The sequence below is a fragment of the Fundulus heteroclitus genome, chromosome 23 (assembly GCF_011125445.2).
Source record: "Fundulus heteroclitus isolate FHET01 chromosome 23, MU-UCD_Fhet_4.1, whole genome shotgun sequence".
NCBI lineage: Eukaryota > Metazoa > Chordata > Actinopteri > Cyprinodontiformes > Fundulidae > Fundulus > Fundulus heteroclitus.
In genome coordinates this window covers 12,276,122-12,296,039 of record NC_046383.1, presented here as the reverse complement: position 1 = coordinate 12,296,039, position 19,918 = coordinate 12,276,122, and the positions used below count along the sequence as shown (strand labels likewise).

The 19,918-nt window shown below is 39.8% G+C and overlaps 1 protein-coding gene across 6 annotated transcripts in view; it reads left to right on the top strand.

Moving 5' to 3' along the window:
- ldb2a (LIM domain binding 2a) overlaps nucleotides 1-18,247 on the top strand; it is a 114,818-nt gene extending 96,571 nt beyond the window's left edge. Inside the window, exons 6-9 of one of the 6 annotated variants that reach the window (XM_012870850.3) lie at nucleotides 3,371-3,494; nucleotides 5,349-5,402; nucleotides 6,013-6,143; nucleotides 16,250-18,247. In XM_012870850.3, the coding sequence (XP_012726304.1) occupies nucleotides 3,371-3,494; nucleotides 5,349-5,402; nucleotides 6,013-6,143; nucleotides 16,250-16,480 (540 nt within the window). In that variant the 3' untranslated portion in view covers nucleotides 16,481-18,247. Of the gene's footprint in view, nucleotides 1-3,370; nucleotides 3,495-5,348; nucleotides 5,403-5,997; nucleotides 6,150-16,249 lie in introns of all 6 variants that reach the window. The other 5 variants (XM_012870849.3, XM_012870846.3, XM_021320647.2 and 2 more) reach the window with 5 other exon arrangements.
- The last annotated feature ends 1,671 nt before the right edge of the window (nucleotides 18,248-19,918 follow it).

Genomic DNA, 19,918 nt, shown 5'->3' with positions numbered 1-19,918 from the left:
GACCGACACCTCAACATCTTGCAGAACTGTAGCATCTCATTCCCCAGCTAGGATCCTTTGTCTACTAACCGGCTTCTGCTGGAAGACCTGAGATGATTTGTTGGTGAAGACTCTCAGTCATCCAGGTCATGATCAATCCAAAAAAGGTTAAAAAATAAAACAACAGGACTTCTATTCTAAAGCTGAAGACATTTCGCTTCCCAACCAGGAAGCTTTCTCAATTCAAAATTCTGGGGTACTGTGGAGCTCCAAGGTTTATTGACCTACAAGCGAGACCTCACTACAGTTTAGATTCACATGCAAATTCACCTGGAGGAACGAAGGTGCTTCCTGTAATCTGCAAGTTTCCTAAACAACTTCTCATACTCACACACCACTCCTAGGGTGTCCTTCCCAACATGCATGGCAATATGTTGGATGAGATGATGAAGCCTTCAGGGTGACCGCCCTTTGGCTTTAGTACATTCAGTCAAGGAGTATCAGATCTGCTCTAACCTTTGAAACTTAAAAAAATCTCAAAACAAATATTACATGTCTTTAAAGACATTATTTGACATTTGTCAAATAACGGCATTAATTCATCATGGTCTCTTTTGCATTTATGCATTAAAATTAGGCTAAAAAAAACAAAGACCTCTCAAAATTCTGAGTTGGAGAAATAAAAATTTAAATGTGGAAAATCATGAGTACTGTTTTTTACTGTTGCATGTTATATTTAACTGGTGACCACTGTTGAAATATCTGCAATAAATTCATAATGACTCGTATTTATACAGAAAGAAATAGGCTTAAAATAGGACAGAGAGCACTTAGTCCATAAAATAATGGTATTTAAATTGAAAAACGTCTTGTAAAACCCTGTTAACGGTTCCATACACTATATGGATGTATTTGGCTTCGATGCATTTTGGAATTAACAATAGTTAAGGCAAGGCAAGTTCATTTGTATAGCACATTTAAGTAAGAGGACAATTCAAAATGCTTTACATGAATAGAACATAGGAAAATAATAAAGACAGAGAAAAGTAGATTGCTGTGGCATAATAAAAGCAAGTAAGGAAAAGTTAGACTACAGGCCTAAAGTAACTGTTTTTCAGTTAATAGTTTAATGGTAAGGCAACTCGAAACAAATGGGTTTTTAACCTTGATTTAAAAGGACTTGGGGTTTCAGCACTTTTATAGTCCTCTGGGAGTTTTTTCCAGATAAGTGGGGCACAAGAACTGAACAATAGTTGCAGTAAATGCCCTTAAGCAATATGTGTTCAAGTATAGCCACAAAATTATCCACAAATCAAAACTGGAGAAGGAAGCCAGATGGTGTAGAACCCACAACAGTGGCAATACTGTTTTTAATATTTGAGAGCACTGCTAACTAAAAAGTCCTGTTTCCTCACACACAAAAAAAATACACGATCTTGACAAATTAGCTCATTTGAGTCATTTTGTAGCTGTTTAGATCCTCTTAATGGAACACAGAAACACCAGGAGAACTGAAACGCTTGTGGTTATAGATACTGTAATGGAAAGACCCCGCAAAGCTACGAGAAGCCAACGTTTACAGTTAATAGGATACAGATTTGAAGCCAAGAGATGAAGTCAAACGTTTGGTGAGCACATCCCCCTCCCTAAAACATTTTGCAGCTACTTCCCAATAATACGGAACATAAATGTTGGTTGTTCTGGGCCATTTCAACAAATGATCATGCCGCTCGTCCTCCCGTTGGTGCTGAGAAAGAGAGGAAGGAAAGAAGAAAGCTGAGCAAAGAACTACATTTTAAGTTATGCCATTTCACCAGGGGGCCTGCATGATGTTCCTTATTACTATGAAAACTGTTTTATAAATTAAAAAGTCAACAATACAACCTTTAACGTTGACATTTCATTGACATGTTTGCTCACTTGTACAGGTAAACGTTGAATCTCACCTGGAAACTGATAAAACTCTCTGAGCCTCTCAACTGACTCGTCCAAAACGTATCCGGATGATTCCTGCCGCTGAACACAGTGCTATAACCGGCTTGTAATGTCGTCCAGATGTTCTGTGGATAAGCTGATCCTGATGTATTTAAGATGACATGCTGACCCCTGATTCCTCTCAAAGCGGGTCGCCAGAGATTTACGGTTTTCTCCAGAATGAATATTTTACTTGCGGTCTTTCAATACAAGGAGCAATGTGGGAAGGACGGACTGTTCTCTGTGGCTGCTCCTCTAACCAGGGAATATGTAATAAATGTCTGGGTGGATGAATCGAGTGGCCTCCACAATTATTGGCACTGTTGCTAAAGATGTGCACTAAAGCTTTACAATAAATAGCTTTAAAATAAATAGCTTTAAGCAGGAGTGGAGACTTGGTGGCCCTTTGCTGCAGTTCTCCAACAGTGGACCGTTGAGGGGTTTTTTCTACTTCCTCAGTTATCTTTGTCAGTGAATCTGGTCGCAAGATGAACCCAGTTGTTTTAGCCTTTTTAATTATATGGGCAGTGTTAGATTCACACATTTCCTTTGATCTGTTTCCTGACTTATGAAGATCAACACGCATGCCTTCCTAAAACGGCATGTTCTCTTTTCTTTCCCATTTTGAAGAGTGATTGAAACAAATAGGCCTCTGTGTCACATTTCAACCTCAGAGAAACAGCAATGTATATATATATATATATATATATATATATATATATATATATATATATATATATATATATATATATATATATATATATATATATATATTACAAACAGCCTCTATCAGATTACAAAATTTATTAGAGGTTGTAAAATATATAAAAAATCTATCTATCTATATGTCTGGATGGATGGATGGATGGATAGTAAACAATAATGGGTACTGATGTCAATCTTTAGATGTCCAAACCTGGATGAATCATTCCCCAAAAGACTTGGAGCCATAATTGCCCTGAAAGGTGGTTCACAAAAATCTATTGCATTGACTCAAAGAGGGCTAAAAATATATGTGCAGCAGTCTTTTTTGATTTGTCTTTGTCTAAAAAAATGTCAAAATCATGCATCCTTTTTTCTTCCACTTCACAGTCATGTACGTCTTTCTGTGGATATATCCCATAAGATTTTGATAGAAAACCATGAATTTTATGTTTTCCTGTTCTCACAGAAGCTCTTTGATATGAAATGGTAACGATACTTTACCCAAGTGTCTATAAAAACAAGTTCACTTCCTAATTAATCCCGTAGACGTCAGTGAGCGAGTGATTAATTGGGCACCAAACTCAGCCTTTTCAGGTTTTGGTTTACCATGATTGGAGCAGCATCAGCAGGAAGGAGGGGGGGGGGGGGGGCTTCTCTCTCACCATTAAATCTCCTTTCACCGAACCTTTGCTTTGTCTCGTTGTGTCTGCAGTTGTGTGTCATCTTGGAGCCCATGCAAGAGCTCATGTCGAGGCACAAGACCTACAACCTCAGTCCCCGGGACTGTCTCAAGACATGCCTGTTCCAAAAATGGCAGCGAATGGTAGCGCCACCAGGTAACTCCCTAACGTGTAGTGTTCCCTTTTACTGAACCCCTGAAAGCTGTTTCCTTCAGCAAAACTCTTCAGGTCTGCTTTGTCTTCTTGAACATTTGATGACAAAAGTGAGTCCTAATAGGACTGAAGCAACCAACATAATAAACAGCTGGTTCCTCATAAAAAAATAGTGAGAGGTAATTGCTCCCTCTACTGAGCTTTTGAGTTTGTTGTTCCATTTAAACAGCTTTTATTTCCACTCCATCCATCACTCTGCAAGAATATTTGCACTCAGAGTGCGTTTTATTGCATCATTTATGTTCCCAAATTTGCCATTATACATCTTAATCCCTGAAATATTTATTTTTTTGCCTGTCAGGTATATGAAATCATCAGAATTCAGGGTTGCCTCTTGAATCCCAACCCTGCCAATCTGTAACGGGCCTCTCAGGCGCCCTTGATTGATGTTTGCAGGCTGGTTTCTGAAAAGTACCGAGCTTAAATTGGCTGCGCGGTCTTAAGCCGGAGAGGGAGTAAGCCGAGGCCGCTTCTTTTTTTTTTTTTTTTTTTGGACACATTGGAGTGGCTGCAAATTACAGCAATGCTTAGCGAGGCGTGACGAGATGTCTTTAAAAACCAACACCAGTCAAAAAGCCTTTGACTCAGACCTGTGTATCTTTAATTAAGAGTGCCGGCTGTAATCAAACTCGCAGATCCTGCTCCCCGGACAGTGGCTCCCCAGCGTCGACGACATTCTTCAAAGAAACTGAAAAAAAAAAAAAAACTCAGAGAGAAAGGAAAAGAAAGCATTTTATGAGTATAATAAAGACCCTTGGCTGCATTGACAGTTATTTGTGTTCATGGTAGAAGAGGATAAGCATATTTGAAATCCTCTATGCATGATACTTTTAAATGTAAAGCCTAATTCATGACACAATTTAAGGTAAAACACAGCATTTTTATTTTAAAATTACTCCACTCCGTGTTGACCCCTAAATAAAGGTTATTTCATCTCAGTCGTTTACACCTTGACACATCTGTGGCTCAATCTTTGCAGTTTAGCTGAAATTGGGGTTTTCCTTATTGGCGGCGTGTTGTTCCACTTTTCCTGCGATTCTTCTCCAGCTCGGAAACAGGTTGGGATTTTGGCAGGAAGGAAGCCACGGGCGCATTTATGCTCTGATAAGTCCTTTCTGTGGAAATGGAAGCGATATTTGTGCGTCACAGGCTCAGCATCGGAGGAAACCCGTTGGATAACACAAATGATTGTCTTTCACAATAGGCCCGTCTTTTTTTTTTCCTTTCTTTTTTTTTTTATAAACAAACACGTCTGTCAAATTTAGGAATCAAACAAGATTAGATACGAATAAGAACTCCTTTGATTGTTTGGCCTCTGATTTATAGTGCTACTTCTGTATGCATTATGAGTCTCTGATTGTTATAACTGAATGTGAGAGCATCTCCCTTGGCGTGATTAGAGAGAACCTCAAAAAATGTATTTCACTTTCAGACATCTGTTTGAAGATCACGGCTGGATGTTCTTGTCTTCTCTAGAGATTTGAAAAGAATAATGCTTTCTAACAAATGTCGGGAGCATTTGCAAAACCTCATAAATGATGCACATTGCATCTCTTCCTTTATAAAAGCGAGTGAAACAGTGAGGGATAAAGGGACAAGCTGAACTATTTACCTGTGTAACATTGTAAAACAAATGATTTCCCTTGTAGTTTAATTGCTCGTGCTGCTTAATGTATGCTGAGTTACCCAGTGATGTCATTAGCATCTGCTCAGCCGTTCTCTGCTGTCACCTCTGTTATCCTTCTGTCTGTTTAACCAACCGAGTAAAACAAACCTGATTTTTGGCTCCGGTTTCAGCTGGACACCCACAGAACTTCAAAACGGAAATATTTCCCACAAATCACAAAAAAGGTATCTTCTTCTCTAACAATCGTCAAGCTGTACGACGTCAAGCCGCATCACGTGTGTTGCTCCCTTGGATGGACTGAAATACATGTTTACGTGCAAGCTCAGCTGCCTGTTGACAGATCGTGTGCTGAAGGTTTACTGCATGCAAAGACTTGGCTAGAACTTGTAATTAAAGCTATTACTCACCAATGCACAATAGAAAGAATAAAACCTGAGCAGCAATGCTAGTTAGATTGCGAATGTGTTTCTTGCTCTAGTCTTTCTCTTGTTTTGTAGGAATTTGCATCACATCAGGGTCCATAGTTGAGCATCCCTGCCAATGAAACATGGGTTCTTTCTTATAACTGCATGTTGTGGGAGATGTTAACGCTCGTGTGGTTTCACCTCTGAAGATAACAAAGCATGCATCCTTGTTTAATAGAGGCTGTTATCTGTGTAACATGTCTGCGGGGTGTCTGTCTGCATGCCTTTAAAGTGTAGAAGCGCCGGGAACAAGTTTGCATGAGCTCACCTACACACTGCACACTCTGCACACACTCCTACACCTTGTCTCCGTCTGTATGCATTATGTTCTTGGCATGGCCTCTGTTTCTCTTTGCTGGTCGCGCCAAAGCTGAGCCTGCCCGACAGACGACCACGAAGAGGAGGAAACGGAAGAACTCAGCCAGCAGCGCCAACAGCAGCGTGGGCACCGCCGCCAGCAAGAAGCGCAGCCCCGCCACCAACTTCAGCCTCTCCAGTCAGGTACCTGTAAGCATCGGCTCCTCTCGGTTTGCCTCCTCTTTTATTTACATACAGCCATTTAGCAGTCGCTTTTCTTCGAGCATCTCAGAAAGGAGCCTTAATTGGTTTCTGTAGCCGCAGTGGAATGTTTGCAGGGTTTCAGACAAGCACCAGAAATTCCTAATGGCATTTCAGCTTTCACAGATTAATTTATTTGTTCAAATGAAAGAAAATGCTTCAAAACTAAAAAAAAAAAAAAAAAGTTATGTGAAAGGAAATAAAATGATAACATTTTGAAATGATAAATGCAAGAAAAGGGTTTTAGTGAAACATTAGAAGGTAACTGTTTCTCTGGGTTGCCATGTGACTAATGATTAAAGTTGCCTCCTAAATGCTCTCCTGGTTCTCAGAAAAACGGCAGCCGTCTCTGAACGACCAATCAGCAACGAGGCCCTGTTGCTCATCCAAGTGACCGAAGCCTTGGGCTTTAAATAAAGGAAAGAAAATCTCGGAAGCAAACAGAAAAACGTGGGCGGTGAGAATAGCGGTTTGACCTCTCACAGCCACCATACTGACCAAGGCCTTGAGCAAGGCAGTTAACTCAACGACTGCCCAGGAGCACTCAGTTTTACTCAGATATCGATGTGAAGCATGGCACCATGCTAGCAGATAAAAACAAACACATTTTGTGAAATGTTTAAGGTAAAGTGTGTATATTTCCATGTCGGAAATGCAAATATAAGTCAATCTGTTATTTTTCTTGAGAAAAGTTTGAAAAAAAAATCAATGCAGATTATTTCAGTTAAGTGGCATAAATAACTCAATAACATTACAGCTACTCCACAATTCATGGCAACTCTGGTAAAGATGTAATAGTCCAATATTTTCATTTCTATTCCAGCAAGGCAAGAAAAGGCAAACTAAAACATCCAGCGCCATTTATACACAGGATAATTCAAATAATTTGAAGAAAAACAAACAAGAGATAGGGCAGATTAAAAATAATGAACACATACAAAAACATGAAATACACACTAATTTGTTATTTTATCGCCCTGCTCTTCTTCGTTCTTCTCTACTTCTGTGGCAATGTTGCTGCGCCACTCCCTGGCCTGGCATGGGTATTACAACAGCTATTACAGGTCGTCTGGCCCGGTGCATTTTCATCTTTACGCTCAAACCTTTCTGTGCGGACACAGTACTCTGCGCAGTGTGAATGCTTCCTAAAAGGGGGCTTTAGAGATTTTTTATTATTACCTCCTTTACCATCCTCCACCCTGTGCCTGGGGACAAGATAAAACACAGTCCTTGTCCGGGCTTATTTGTCATAGTTCTGTTTGTAAACTTTTGTCATTTTTGATCTGACAATGATATGCGAAGAGTTGAGTATATTTCCTTGTCACCATTTCCTGACTTATATTGATTAGCATACAGTACATCTGCCTCACTTAAATTACATGTTTTCTTGTATATCCTGGTTTGACGAATTACTTAAGTAGGCCTTTGTGGCCCCTTTTCTATTAAAGAAACGTTCAACCATTAACTGGGATTCTAAAAGCCCTCAGTGTGTTAGGAAATATTTTTACCTGAGTAATTTTAATTTTCTGCGCCCACACGTTCCCTTATAAAATGCCCTGGTCTGTGGGTTGGACTTTCAGAACACCCCAGGATTGTTGTTGGGGGCGGGGCTTAAGTAGATTATTCAAACGGAGGCTCATTGGCCGAAGTGAGCGGCAAAAGCTACCCTGAGGCAAGTGCTGGAACAGCTGATGATGCCTTTGGTTTGTTATCACCGCCACTGGTTGGACTGGAGGTGTCGTGCAGTTTGTTTTCTTGACAGCTTCCCCATACATCATTAGGCTGATTTAAATAGATTTTCCGCTGCCTTTCAGAGGAGTGGAAACAGAAAACTCTGCAGCAGTAGTTGCTATGGGTGGTATATATGCTGCAGAATTGTTTGACATGTCCAACGCATCTGTAGAAGCCTGACTTAGCTTGAAGCCAGGTTGTTTATGCCACAGTGTCAAATAGGATACTGGTGTGTTATTTTTTGTAAACTGGATCAAAGTAATTTTTCTATGCTATCGGAACGCAAGCCAGCCGTGTTATATAGCATTGGCAATCATTAAGGCACCTGTGATTTTGTAAAAAAAATAAATAATAATAATTCTTAACATATAATGTGTTTACCCACTGTACAAATAGCTTCAAATGAAAGTTTTTATATTTTACAGCGTGAGATTATGTTACCACGATAAAAGCTACATTTATTTAGGTGTTTTTTACACGTATTTACTGGGGGCCATAGATGTGGAGGGGTGATGTACATGTCTGTTTTTTTTTTTATTTACACAAAGGTGTGAATGCCATAACAAGCAGGCTTTAAACACACATACTTTCTGTGTGAATGTGTAATAAACGGCACCTTAAACATTATATATGTGCCAGTTTTGGTCAGGCAGCTTGGCTGTTTATAAAGCTAAAAGTGGAGTCAATGTTCCCTCTAACACCTTTTCACAAAGCATGGTAGAGTAATCGTGCGGTAATTTCTGCTTTTGCAATCTGCATGTGATAAACATAAATCTAATTTAACTTTTTCACAAGATTACTTTTTTAAATGTGTTTCATTGTATTACAAAAAATAATCACCAAAACCACATCAGAAATCCATTATTGTTATTTAATCTCTACTTCAATTTCCAACTCAGTGCGTTTTTTACTATTAAATAAGGAAGTTTTATATAAATGTGGACACGTGAGTAATTAAACTATTTTATATCGGCAGTAAACGATCACAACAACACCTTTTTAATGATTCAAGAACTAAATCCTGTAAGAATTGAAATGAATTTTAAAGCATGCAGCTTCATAACCTGTCTTAGTTTTAAAGTGCCTGATCCGGCGACACGGCTCTATAAAAGGTTACTTGGCGTACTTAAAGGTTAAACAGCCGCCTAAACAGTTCAGTGTTTCACCACATGCCTGGCACCTCCCCGGAGGATTGGATGCCGCTGTGAGTGTGCTGTCTGCAGAGGCTCTTTTATTCCACACAATGCTCATTATACACATGCTGTATTACATTCACTCCCCAGCTTCCAATTTACTGTTCTGTAGGCGCGCCGGCACAGCACTCCGCTGTTCCTCCGCACAGATCATTTCAGAGCAGCGAAAAGTGCACTGATACAAAACATAAAAGGAATTTGTTTTTGTTAAGGTGTCGCTGGTTGGCATTAATGTGCGTTCGTCTTGTCCTCGGCACTAATTCAGCCTAATGGGAAATTTAAGGCTGTTACTGGCTTTCTATACAGTGTCTGCCCACTCTGGCAGTAAAGATGTCCATATACAGTTCATTTGTCTCAAAAACAAGACCTAATCTTATCATAAATTATAAAAAAGGGGGGAGATTGTAAAAGACCTGCATGTAGGAACCAGACGGAGACTCGGGGACGGCCCACGGTTTATTGGGGATCAAATCTGAGTTTAAGTTGGAAGCCACCGCAGCAACTCCCTGCTTAATAGTTTGCAGATGGTGGATATGGAGATAACAGGTTAGTCAACAATTCCTTAATTTGATTGTATTATAATTAGACCAATCAGTTGTTCATCATTCGTTAGATTAATTAAATAAATACAACATAAAGTGTTTAGAATGTAAAAGATGGTAATAAATTGCAGAAAGTTTTTCTAACTTACAGCTTTGCTCTCTGGTCTATGCCGTTTAAGTACTAGCTCAGGATAGTTGGGGAGGTTTAATTAAATGCGCTTACATTCACAAACTTCTTGTTTAGTTGCAAACAGAGTGTGGATATAAAATGACTCCAAGAAACAGATTCTTAAACCACAGTAGTAGGTTATTAATGCATCGATTCCCTGGAGTTAGCTTCTAAACTATGAACATTTGACTTCATATGTTTACACAGTGTACCCTTCACCTACAGGGTCAATACTGCTCGGATTAAATGCTTTATCAATTGATTTGATGTGATTAAGATGTTGAAATTCTTTCAAATCAGTTATTTTGTAAACTATCATGGTCCCATGTAGGGGCTTAGTTCATACTTGCCTTAGGCCAGCCCCACTTACATTGCATTACAACCATTGTTACAAATTTTTTTTTTTTTTTTTTTCAAATTTTGACAAGAACTGCTTTTTCACCCACTTCAACCAAGTTATTTTACTCTACAGATGTTAGGAGAAGAATTTTTACTCTGTGCTCACTAGAAGCAGGTTTGGTGTTTGAGATGTTATTGAAGGGGACTGGCATCCAGGATATTTTAGTCCTTTTAAACGGGTTTGAAGAAGGGAGACCAGTTTTATGACTGAGTGAATGCACAAATGTACTATTTTGTTGTTCTTCTAGCTGTACTGTAGTGTTAAATGTCCCACACCCTTGGTAGCCTACACACTTTCTGCACTGACCCCTCTATATTGACAGGACGGACTCGGGCTGCCTCATCTTTTCTTATTCTTTTACCTGCCTGCCTTCGTCTCACCCATACATAATGTACATCTCATGCACATATACACACCACACTCGCAAATTGTTTTCTCTTTGGGAGGCAGCGTGGCTCTGTGCCAGCTCTCATTATCACAGATATCTGTATACCCCCCCCCCCCCTCCTCCTCCTCCTCCTCCTTCACATGCTCCGTCTTTGCTCCATCATTGAACCCGAGCCACCCCCATTCCCTCTTCCCCTTCCTCATCACCTCCACCTACCTACCCACCCACTCGCACAAACACACGCATGTACACATCCCCACTTGTGTCGTGCATTCACACAACTCTTAAAGACGGGCAGCGCGGTCGGTAACATGCTGGTTACATATGTTGCGCGCCTGCTGTCTTTGTCTGAGAAGTTGTTCGTTTGTGGCTGAACATAAGCCTACGTGAGTCCAATAACAATAAGGAGTGGACCCTGGCAACTGGAAGAGGGGGGGTTACTGGTGCTGATGGAGAGGGGGTTCATAGAATGAGCAACACTGACCTCTAGTGGTCACAGGTACGAACATGTATGAAGGTCTTTCAGGAGAGCAAAAGGCGCAAGCTGTTGAGACGATGTTCACCTAGGAGACTGAAATCATCTTTGAATTGTCTTGTTTTATAATCTATAACACCACTTTTACACTACATTTATATAGCCTTCATATTGTGGCATATGCAGTTCAGGTCAGAAATGTGCATACACTCATGATGGACAGGAGTTTCAAACTTATTTTGAGCTTTAATTTAAACTGCTGTTTTTTAGGAGGTTTAATGATTATGGATCAAACAATTTTTATTAGCATTAAAAAAAGAAATAAATGGATTCTTAAGTTGAATATAGCAGGTTGTGTTTTTATACACACACTACTGTTTAGTTAAACCTTATCTAAAATGTTAAATATCCCATAGCAAGTTGGGCCTGAACTGCACACTTGTCGTGGCCGTCAAAGGAGCTGCTGGCCTGATTCTGGCTAGATATTTGACCACATGTAGAATTGGTAAAGTCGATTTAAGTTGGTTGGTTTCCTGCCACAAATCTGGTTTCTGAGTGTAGTCCACAAATTTTCAATAGGGTCGAGGTCATAGCTTTGAAGAGGCCATGCGGTAAATTTAAGGGTGTTTGGGCAAAATGTTCGTCCAAATTTCTGTCTGTCTCAAAAAATGTCCCAATGGTAAAACATGGTGACAGTCAAGGTTCTTGATTTAATCTTTAATTTAATGAAAGGAAAGACGATGTCCAACCCAGGAACCACCAACACTGAAACTTACCATAAACCGGTGTTAGCTTGAACTCCAGCATCACTTTCCAAAGTCGAGACAGTTCACCATCAGTACGGCTTGTGAGTATGCTGACTAAGAAAGCAGTGCCTGCCTGAGGGGGATTCTTTGAGCTACCTGGCTGCAAGGACAAGTGAAGGTGAAGCTTTTAAACTTGTGACATCTGCCAAGCACGGGAGAGTTAGCATCATACTGAGGACACGTTTCCCTGCCCTTTGGTACTGATGCCCTATAGAAAACATCTGGAATAATGAAGACAGGGGAATGCCTCTCAATAAAGACGAGCTGAAATTATACCAGGATCTTGTTGATGGTCATAGAAAGTGGGAGGCTGTGATACCAACTGATAATATACAAAAATTTGAATTAAGATAAGGAAAAATCCTCATTAAATTGAAACTTGTGCACCTGAAAAAAAGAAATGCAACCAAAACTCATTTAAGGTTCCAAAATAATATGACATTAATGCCGTTGATGAGCGTATGAAAACTTCTGACTGGAACTGTTTAGCAGGTTTCTCTGGAGTCCAAAGCTTTTTGCCTGTTGAATAATCTCTGAGCCTTGCAAAGAGTGACGTGAAGTGATTATTAAATACAATAATTATGTGTGAGAAAAAGCATTACAATCATTCCTAAAACAATTGATTCCGCCAGCGCATTGGATTGGATGCCCATCAGGAAGTGAGCAAATTATTTTCTCTGCAACCATTTCCAGACCCGCATCCAAAAGAATCAGATTCTAATCCTTGCATTCTCTTTTTATTGTGCTTTGATTTTAGATGTATAGTTTCCTGCATTAGCAAGATTATTCGTAGCTAGGTTCTGACAGGGATTTATTGAATAAAAAAGAATGAGTTCAAAAAAAAAATCTTTAAATATTCTGACCAAAAAAAAAAAAAAGTAAATTACCAGTTTCTCTAACACCGATCCAACATCTTTGAAATCCACTCAGTATGAAGTCTCCAGCTCGACAGCCCAGCTGAGCTATGACAGGTTCTTCAAATGAAAATAAGTTCATTAGAACATGGTTTAAAACACTGTCAGCCGGACAAATTTGTTGCAAGAAAATGAAGCCTAATAAGAGAAATTCCCATTCTAATCGTTGTAATGCTAGATCTGTCTTAAACTGCCTGTAGGTAAATGTTTTTGAAAAGTCGATCAGGCAATAAGCAATCTTGTGCTTACGGTCTGGTCAAAGATGTTAAAAATTGAGACTTTTTACCCTGAATAATTGTAATAATTTGTTATTTGATCATTGTTTTTACAAAGTTTATTCATTTTGGGAACCTTCTTTTTTTATGGCAGAGTTTCTTTCTGGCTGTATAGCTTTGTGGTGCAAATGAAGTTGTTTTTCACGTGATCCATAAACGAATGAATGAATCAGTCGTCTGGTTGTCCTGCTTTGAGCGACCCTCTCCATCCTTTCCCCTCCCACCAGATTCCCACTTGTTGTTTTGGAGGTCCGAGGAGGAGCAGACTCGTCGTTCTCGCTCCCCTCTGCTGATCTCTGTGAAAACATGCTAATACAACACTCAGGGAAATCAAGTGAGAAGAGGGGGGGGGGGGGGTCTCTCTCTGCGTTGGCCCATTCAAAATCTCCCCGCTCGGCTAGTGCGAAAGAAAACTCCTCTAACAAGATGAGTAGACAAGTAGACAGCATTAATTAGCTCACAATTAGCTCTCCCCAGTCTCAGACTAGCCACCAGCTGTTATCGTCGGAGGGAGTTTTTTCAAGAGGTGGTGGTGGGGGGAGAGGGTTGCCTAAAATTGGCCAGAGGTAGGTTGACAGGCCTCCTCACAGGAACAGATGGTGAATGCAAGGCTTGTTGGCAATCAGTACATTTTTAGCTAATGACTTAATTAGCTATGCAAATTGACAAATCAGTGTGGATATTGTCATTTAGTTGAAAAGCTCACCTAAATTAATTAGCCTGATTAAGGCATAGAGAGGTGTAGAAGTGGTCGCTGGGGGGGGGGGGGGGGGAAAGAGGGTGGAGATGGCTCGGATTCATGAGCTGGATTTCCTTGTTGTCTTTGCCATCAAAGTGTGCGCGCGTTTTGTTGTGTTCAAGACAGGAGCAGGTTGTGTCGTGCAGGCCGGGTTAATCTGAATTCATCTGCCTTTGTGTGGAACTGTTTGTAACGGCGCGGTTATGCGGTGGGTTTGTCTTGGCTTCTGTCCAATGCACATGCACGTCCGTGGCTTATATTTGTGTATTTGTTGCGGCGGAGATGGCTGCGGAGAGTGAGATCTCCCAACCAGGCAGCGTTGACACACATGGCCAGTGAAGCATGCACTCCATTTAACCGTACGGCTTGCTCCCAGGTTACTATTGCAGGTCCAGACACTCGCCGGCAACAAAGGATGAGACACGAGAACTCCCAAATAGATATAGCTGTAATTGAGGTCCTTATTGATCGGTGCTTGAAATAATTTATTGCACGGCGCTGATTATTTTTGCACAGGAGTTTAAAATGACTAAACACAAGCACTTCCAGGGAGCATCCCTCTCCATCAGGATTCCTTCGCATCTGGCGAGTCACAGATATCAGTAGATAATGGATGAATCTCTCTCCATCTTTTCCATGACCCAGCGTGAGAGGGCTATCTCTGTGAAATATGTCTTACATGATGAGTATTGATCGGGCCCGGGTACAGAGCACCAGGGGTATCCACTCGGTGGACGGGAAGGTTTCATTTGCACGGGGAGCTCCGAGAGGGGTCGCCCATTCGGATAGGTTCACTGGATACAGCCGCACTTGTACTAAACACACTCAAACACACATTTGCTGTCATTCACCTGCAGGCAGGGGGTCTGCATTTAAAGCAGGAAGACACTCAGCGTTCAGTGTGGAGCAGCTGGATGTTTCTCTATCAGACAGAAAACCTCATATAACCATAAAGGCCTTTTAAAAGTCAACATTTATCTTTTTGCCCTTATGGTATTTCAGTTTAAAGGTGGCCGATGATATCATAACAAACATCATAATTTGTTTAAAGTAATGGAAGCACTATTAAAAGTCTCTTTAAGTACCGTAGTGTCCCTTTGAGGTTCTGGTGGTGCTTTGGTCTGAGAATCAGATAAAACATATATGCATTTGTTTCTGCTGTGATGATTGTTTCCGTTCAATTAACATTTCAAATCGCCTCTTGGCTGCATATGTTGGTTCCAGGGCATAATCAAAAACACTTTATCGCTTTTTAAAAAGTGCTTTCGTTTTTTGTGTTCTTCAAAACCCTAGCCAGAGATTGCTGAGAGATCACTATATGATGAAATTCATAAAATTAGGAATAGCAAATAAAACAAAACAAAGACCAATAGGATGCAGAAAACAGGACAATGTGAACTAACAAGTTCAGATAGAAAACAAAGCAGCATGTTGCCTTATCAGGAAGCAGACTTTGCTTTGCTCAGTTTAACTTTAATGCTTAAATACTTTAATTTATCAGTGTCCACAACCAAATAAAACAAAAAACATTTGAATTTTCAAAGTGTTATTAGTCCTTTAGCTGAGCATTTTCAGAGGAACCTTAAGCTGTTAAACTGTAACCTGCAAATCATTCAGGCAATGAACTTACTTCTAAACTTAAGGAATAAATCAATGTTATGTATACAATAATAGACAATTTTACAAATTTCAAAATGTTTCTTTCTCAGAGGAAAGAAGTTTTTTATAGAAGTTATAAAGAAATAAGAAGCGGTTTGCAGCAACTACAACGCTGTGAAAAGTATTTGCCTCCTAACAGAGTTCTTCTGTTTTTGCTTTTTGTCACACTGATGTGCTTCAGATCATCAAACAGGTTTTGTAAATAGGGCCAGGTTGGTTTTTTTAGTGCGCCACAACTTAAGAAAATCTTGCTATGCTGATAATATTGATGAATATTGTGATGACGATATCAGTTACAGTACAATATATGCCCAATTTCTTATGCCCTATTTTTCTCGTGTATATCTTTTAATCAATCTGTGCCCTAAACTTTGTGACTTAAAGCGTTTTGGACAATGACATTTGTGTCCTGTGGGAGAATCTGCTGCCATAAGGCTCTGTCCAACTTGCTAAATATTACATTATTATGTAAAAGATCATAACACTAGGCATTATAGGCCAAAGTTTAAATCTGCATTTTATATTTGCAAAAGTTATCTTTGGTATTGCCAATTATCTGACCATCTGATATATATTTAAGTGTTACAAGAAGGAAAGAAGAAAACAAATCTCTAAGGGAGCAAATACTTTTTCACAGCCCTGTATTTCACAGTTTATTAGATGTAAAATAGTTTGAATCACACATTTTTTTAAAAACATTTTTATGAGAACGAGTTTCGGTTCATCAAGCCGTTTCCCTTCCCTCTCCACCTCTGCAGGACGTGATGGTCGTCGGCGAGCCGACCCTCATGGGCGGGGAGTTTGGGGACGAGGATGAGCGTCTGATCACCCGCCTGGAGAACACGCAGTACGACGCCACCAACGGCCTGGACGACGAGGACGATTTCAACAGCTCCCCAGCTCTGGGAAACAACGCCCCCTGGAGCAGCAAACCCCCTGCCGCCCAGGACAGCAAGCCCGAGAGCACGGCGCCCCAGCCCTCGCAGTAAAAATCTCATAAACCAATGAAATAAAAGAAGAAAACAACAGATCCTTGGCTCCATGTGGGTTAGACATTTAAACATCTCCTCCTCACCCTGAGGGCAGCGCTTCTATGGCACATAACAAATTCACCCGTCTGCAAACTCATCACTGGTATGTCTAGCCAAACTGTGTCATCCAGGATGTTTTCTTCTCTGAATCATTGTATAATTTCTTTAAAAAAAAACACACACACACACACACACAGAACTGGCTGAACTGCTCCGAAGTATCTACAGACAACAAACGCGTACAAGACGTATGCAATGTAACATAAAAATGATTATTGCAGAGCGACTTTTTCCTTCAGGGGGGAAACTGTGGATCAAATTCTCCTTCTTGGACCCTCAGATACAAGCCTGCTGTCTGGTGGAATACCTCAGCTGTGATTGGTTGACCTGCAGGTCACAAGTCATCACGCTGACCGCAGACAGTGGGAAGGAAAGAAGAGTAAAAACAACAAACAAAATGTCTCTCAAATAGAAAGCGGGTGAAGGGAAGGTGGTTTTCAGCAGCCAGCAGAGCCCATGGAAGTGTCTCACCACATTGGACTCAAATGAAACATTGTTGGAGGCAATTGCATTTTTATTGGAAATTCAGTCGGCCGTTGGTTTGTTTCTACTGTTGCTCGAGTTTCATTTCCAATTAAGAGGAAATAAAAGATCTCTACAAAGTGGATGCTTTTTCAAATGAGGAAAATCTCGTCCTGGAATTGTTTTCTTAACGTTACTGCGGTTGTCACAGATTGTGATTTCATGCAAACCAGTTTGATTGTGTTTGTAGTCTATTGGTATTTTGCTTCTTTCTGAATCCTTTGAAGTCACATTGTAATTTTGCCAATCAGTTTGTGAACTTTGCTGACACATGTTGACGCTTTATTGTTTTTTTTAATTATTATTATTATTATTATTATTCCTGGAAAGTAGGACTTCTTTCCCTTTAATGACCTACTCCCAAACTGATACGAAATCCTTCTCCTGCATGATTTTATACACTTTTTATTTGGTTTGATTAATGTGCTCTTTGAAACGCATCGGTTGTTCTTTTTCTTTTTTCTGTTGGTCAGTTTGGGAACACTGTAACAAGGTTTGTAGCTCTGTAAATAGAGGTGGAATCTATTTTGTCCACTGTAAATCAGCCACTGAAAGCAGTTTGGATATGGCAGCTGTTTTTGTTTTCTACCAGTTTCTCATTTCTGTTGGGTGGTTTGGATGGATGCTGGGTGCTTTATTTTGAACCAAAACTTCTCATGTTCCTAGACCTCTCTAGCTAGTACCAGAACCAAAGCCAGAAATTAATGAAAACCCACACAGACACATGATCATGCTTGTTGATTACTTTATGACAAACTGAAGGAAATAAACTATTTCTACGTTTTAATATTGATATAAAATCTCATCCACCCCACAGAAATGCTTTAAGACCCCTGTGTTTGTGTTCACGATTGTTCTTTAATCTTTAATTGAATCGATACCCCAGTATATCCCTGATCTTTTTGTTTGGTTTGTTTAAAAACGGGCAAGAAGACAATGACAGATGTCTTACAACTACAACTGGATCTAATGGGTATTTATTTGTGTATTTGTAAGGAAGCTAACACATTTGGAAATATGTTTGAGCCTAGTATTATTAGACACCATTTGTACATTATATAGCAGAGGTGTTCAGTGTCATATCTGATGTCTGGTATGTATGCTTTACCATTATGTGTGCCAATAAACCGTGCTTACAGAAAAGCTGGATTTGGTTTGGTTAACACATGGGGTGTGAAGAGATTATCCTTTTCCTGTTTCTTTGTTGAACCGTATGTGCTTTAATTCAGCTTTTAACTCCAAAACATATAAAAATCAGACACAATTTTCTAAACTGAAAGCTGTTTTCCCATTATTTTGCACAGTATTCCAGAGATACACATTTTCATTTTTTACTTTTTTTTTCTGCTGGGGCTACTTGGTGGTTAGAACTGCCCCCTTACACGGAAAATGTTTCTACTTCAAATTTCAGCTCCTTAGGTCTTTGGGTGTGGAGTTTCAATGATATCCCAGTACGTGTGCAGGTTTTTCCAGGGTACTCCAGCCACTCTTCACTCTCCAACCTTACTGTGACATGTGTTCTTTATAATTCAACTGGGATAGCAAAATAAAATCTCTTAGGGAGGGAAATATTTATTTTAAAAAGAAGAAAATTAAGCCCCTGAAATAACCTGAAAAAAATAACATTTTCGATTGGTTTCAACATTTAGTCTTCTTTTTGGGCAGCAGTGGTGTAGGAGTTAGGGAGTTCATCCTACATTCGGCAAGTTGCTGGTTCGATCTCCCGCTCCAACCATCTAAGTCGTTTCGTCCTTGGGCAAGACACTTCACCTGAATTACCTGCTGGCCGGTGGCGCCGATGTATGGCAGCCTCGTCTCAGTCTGTCTGCCCCAGGGCAGCTGTGGCTACTAACACCACAGTCAGGGTGTGAATAGGTGAATTCTCAAGTAATTGCACAAATTTTCCATTAGATTTAGTAAAAAAAAGCAAATGCCAAAGGACCATGACTTCATTTCTTGTACATGAAATAAGAAAAATACAAGAAAATAAGTGATGGCTGGTTTGAACTCAAAAATGTGTTAAAAGAAATATCAAGGTTGTGTTGCTGTGCATTTGTAGTACATGATGTGTGTAGTCATGCAAGTATGTTATTTAAGGCAATAATTTATCATGCTCTTCATTTTGGAGTCACTGCAACTATAAATTTAAACAAAGACTTATTAGAACCACACTAATTCATTTTACCTAAAACAGCAATGCAATGTGCTGCGAAAAAGGACATATCACAGCTAAATATAATCTATTTGTTTTTATCAAAAATATGATAAGAACATTCTGAATTTAGAAGTTCCACTCGTCTAGTATGTGGAATAGTATCACTTCTTGCTATTCTGCTGTTTATGAAGTAACAGAAGTTATAACAAGATAATATTAGTTGGTTAATAATGCAGTCTGTGCAGTAAGACTGCAGTTGGCTGCTGAACAGGCATGCTGTTTGTAGCGTGACATCTTAACATCACATTAAATTTCTTCTTTCAGCACAAGTCAAGTTTACTTGTGTCGCACATTTCAGCAGCAAAGTGGTTCAAAGCACTTTACATCATAGAAACATGAAACACATCAAAACGGACGCTGTTTGTGAGACCGGTACAAACATTAAATTGTATCAGGTGAAAACATCAATACACATCAAATATGTTGGTCATTGTTGCTGTTATTATGGCTGAAAGAAACTCTAAACAGGTTTTCAGTCTTGGTTTAAATGAACTTGGTGTTTCGGCTGATTTGCAGTTTTCTGGAAGTTTGTTCCAGATCTGCAGAATGCTGCTTCTCCACGTTTGGTTCTGGTTCTGGGTATGCAGAGCAGATCAGAA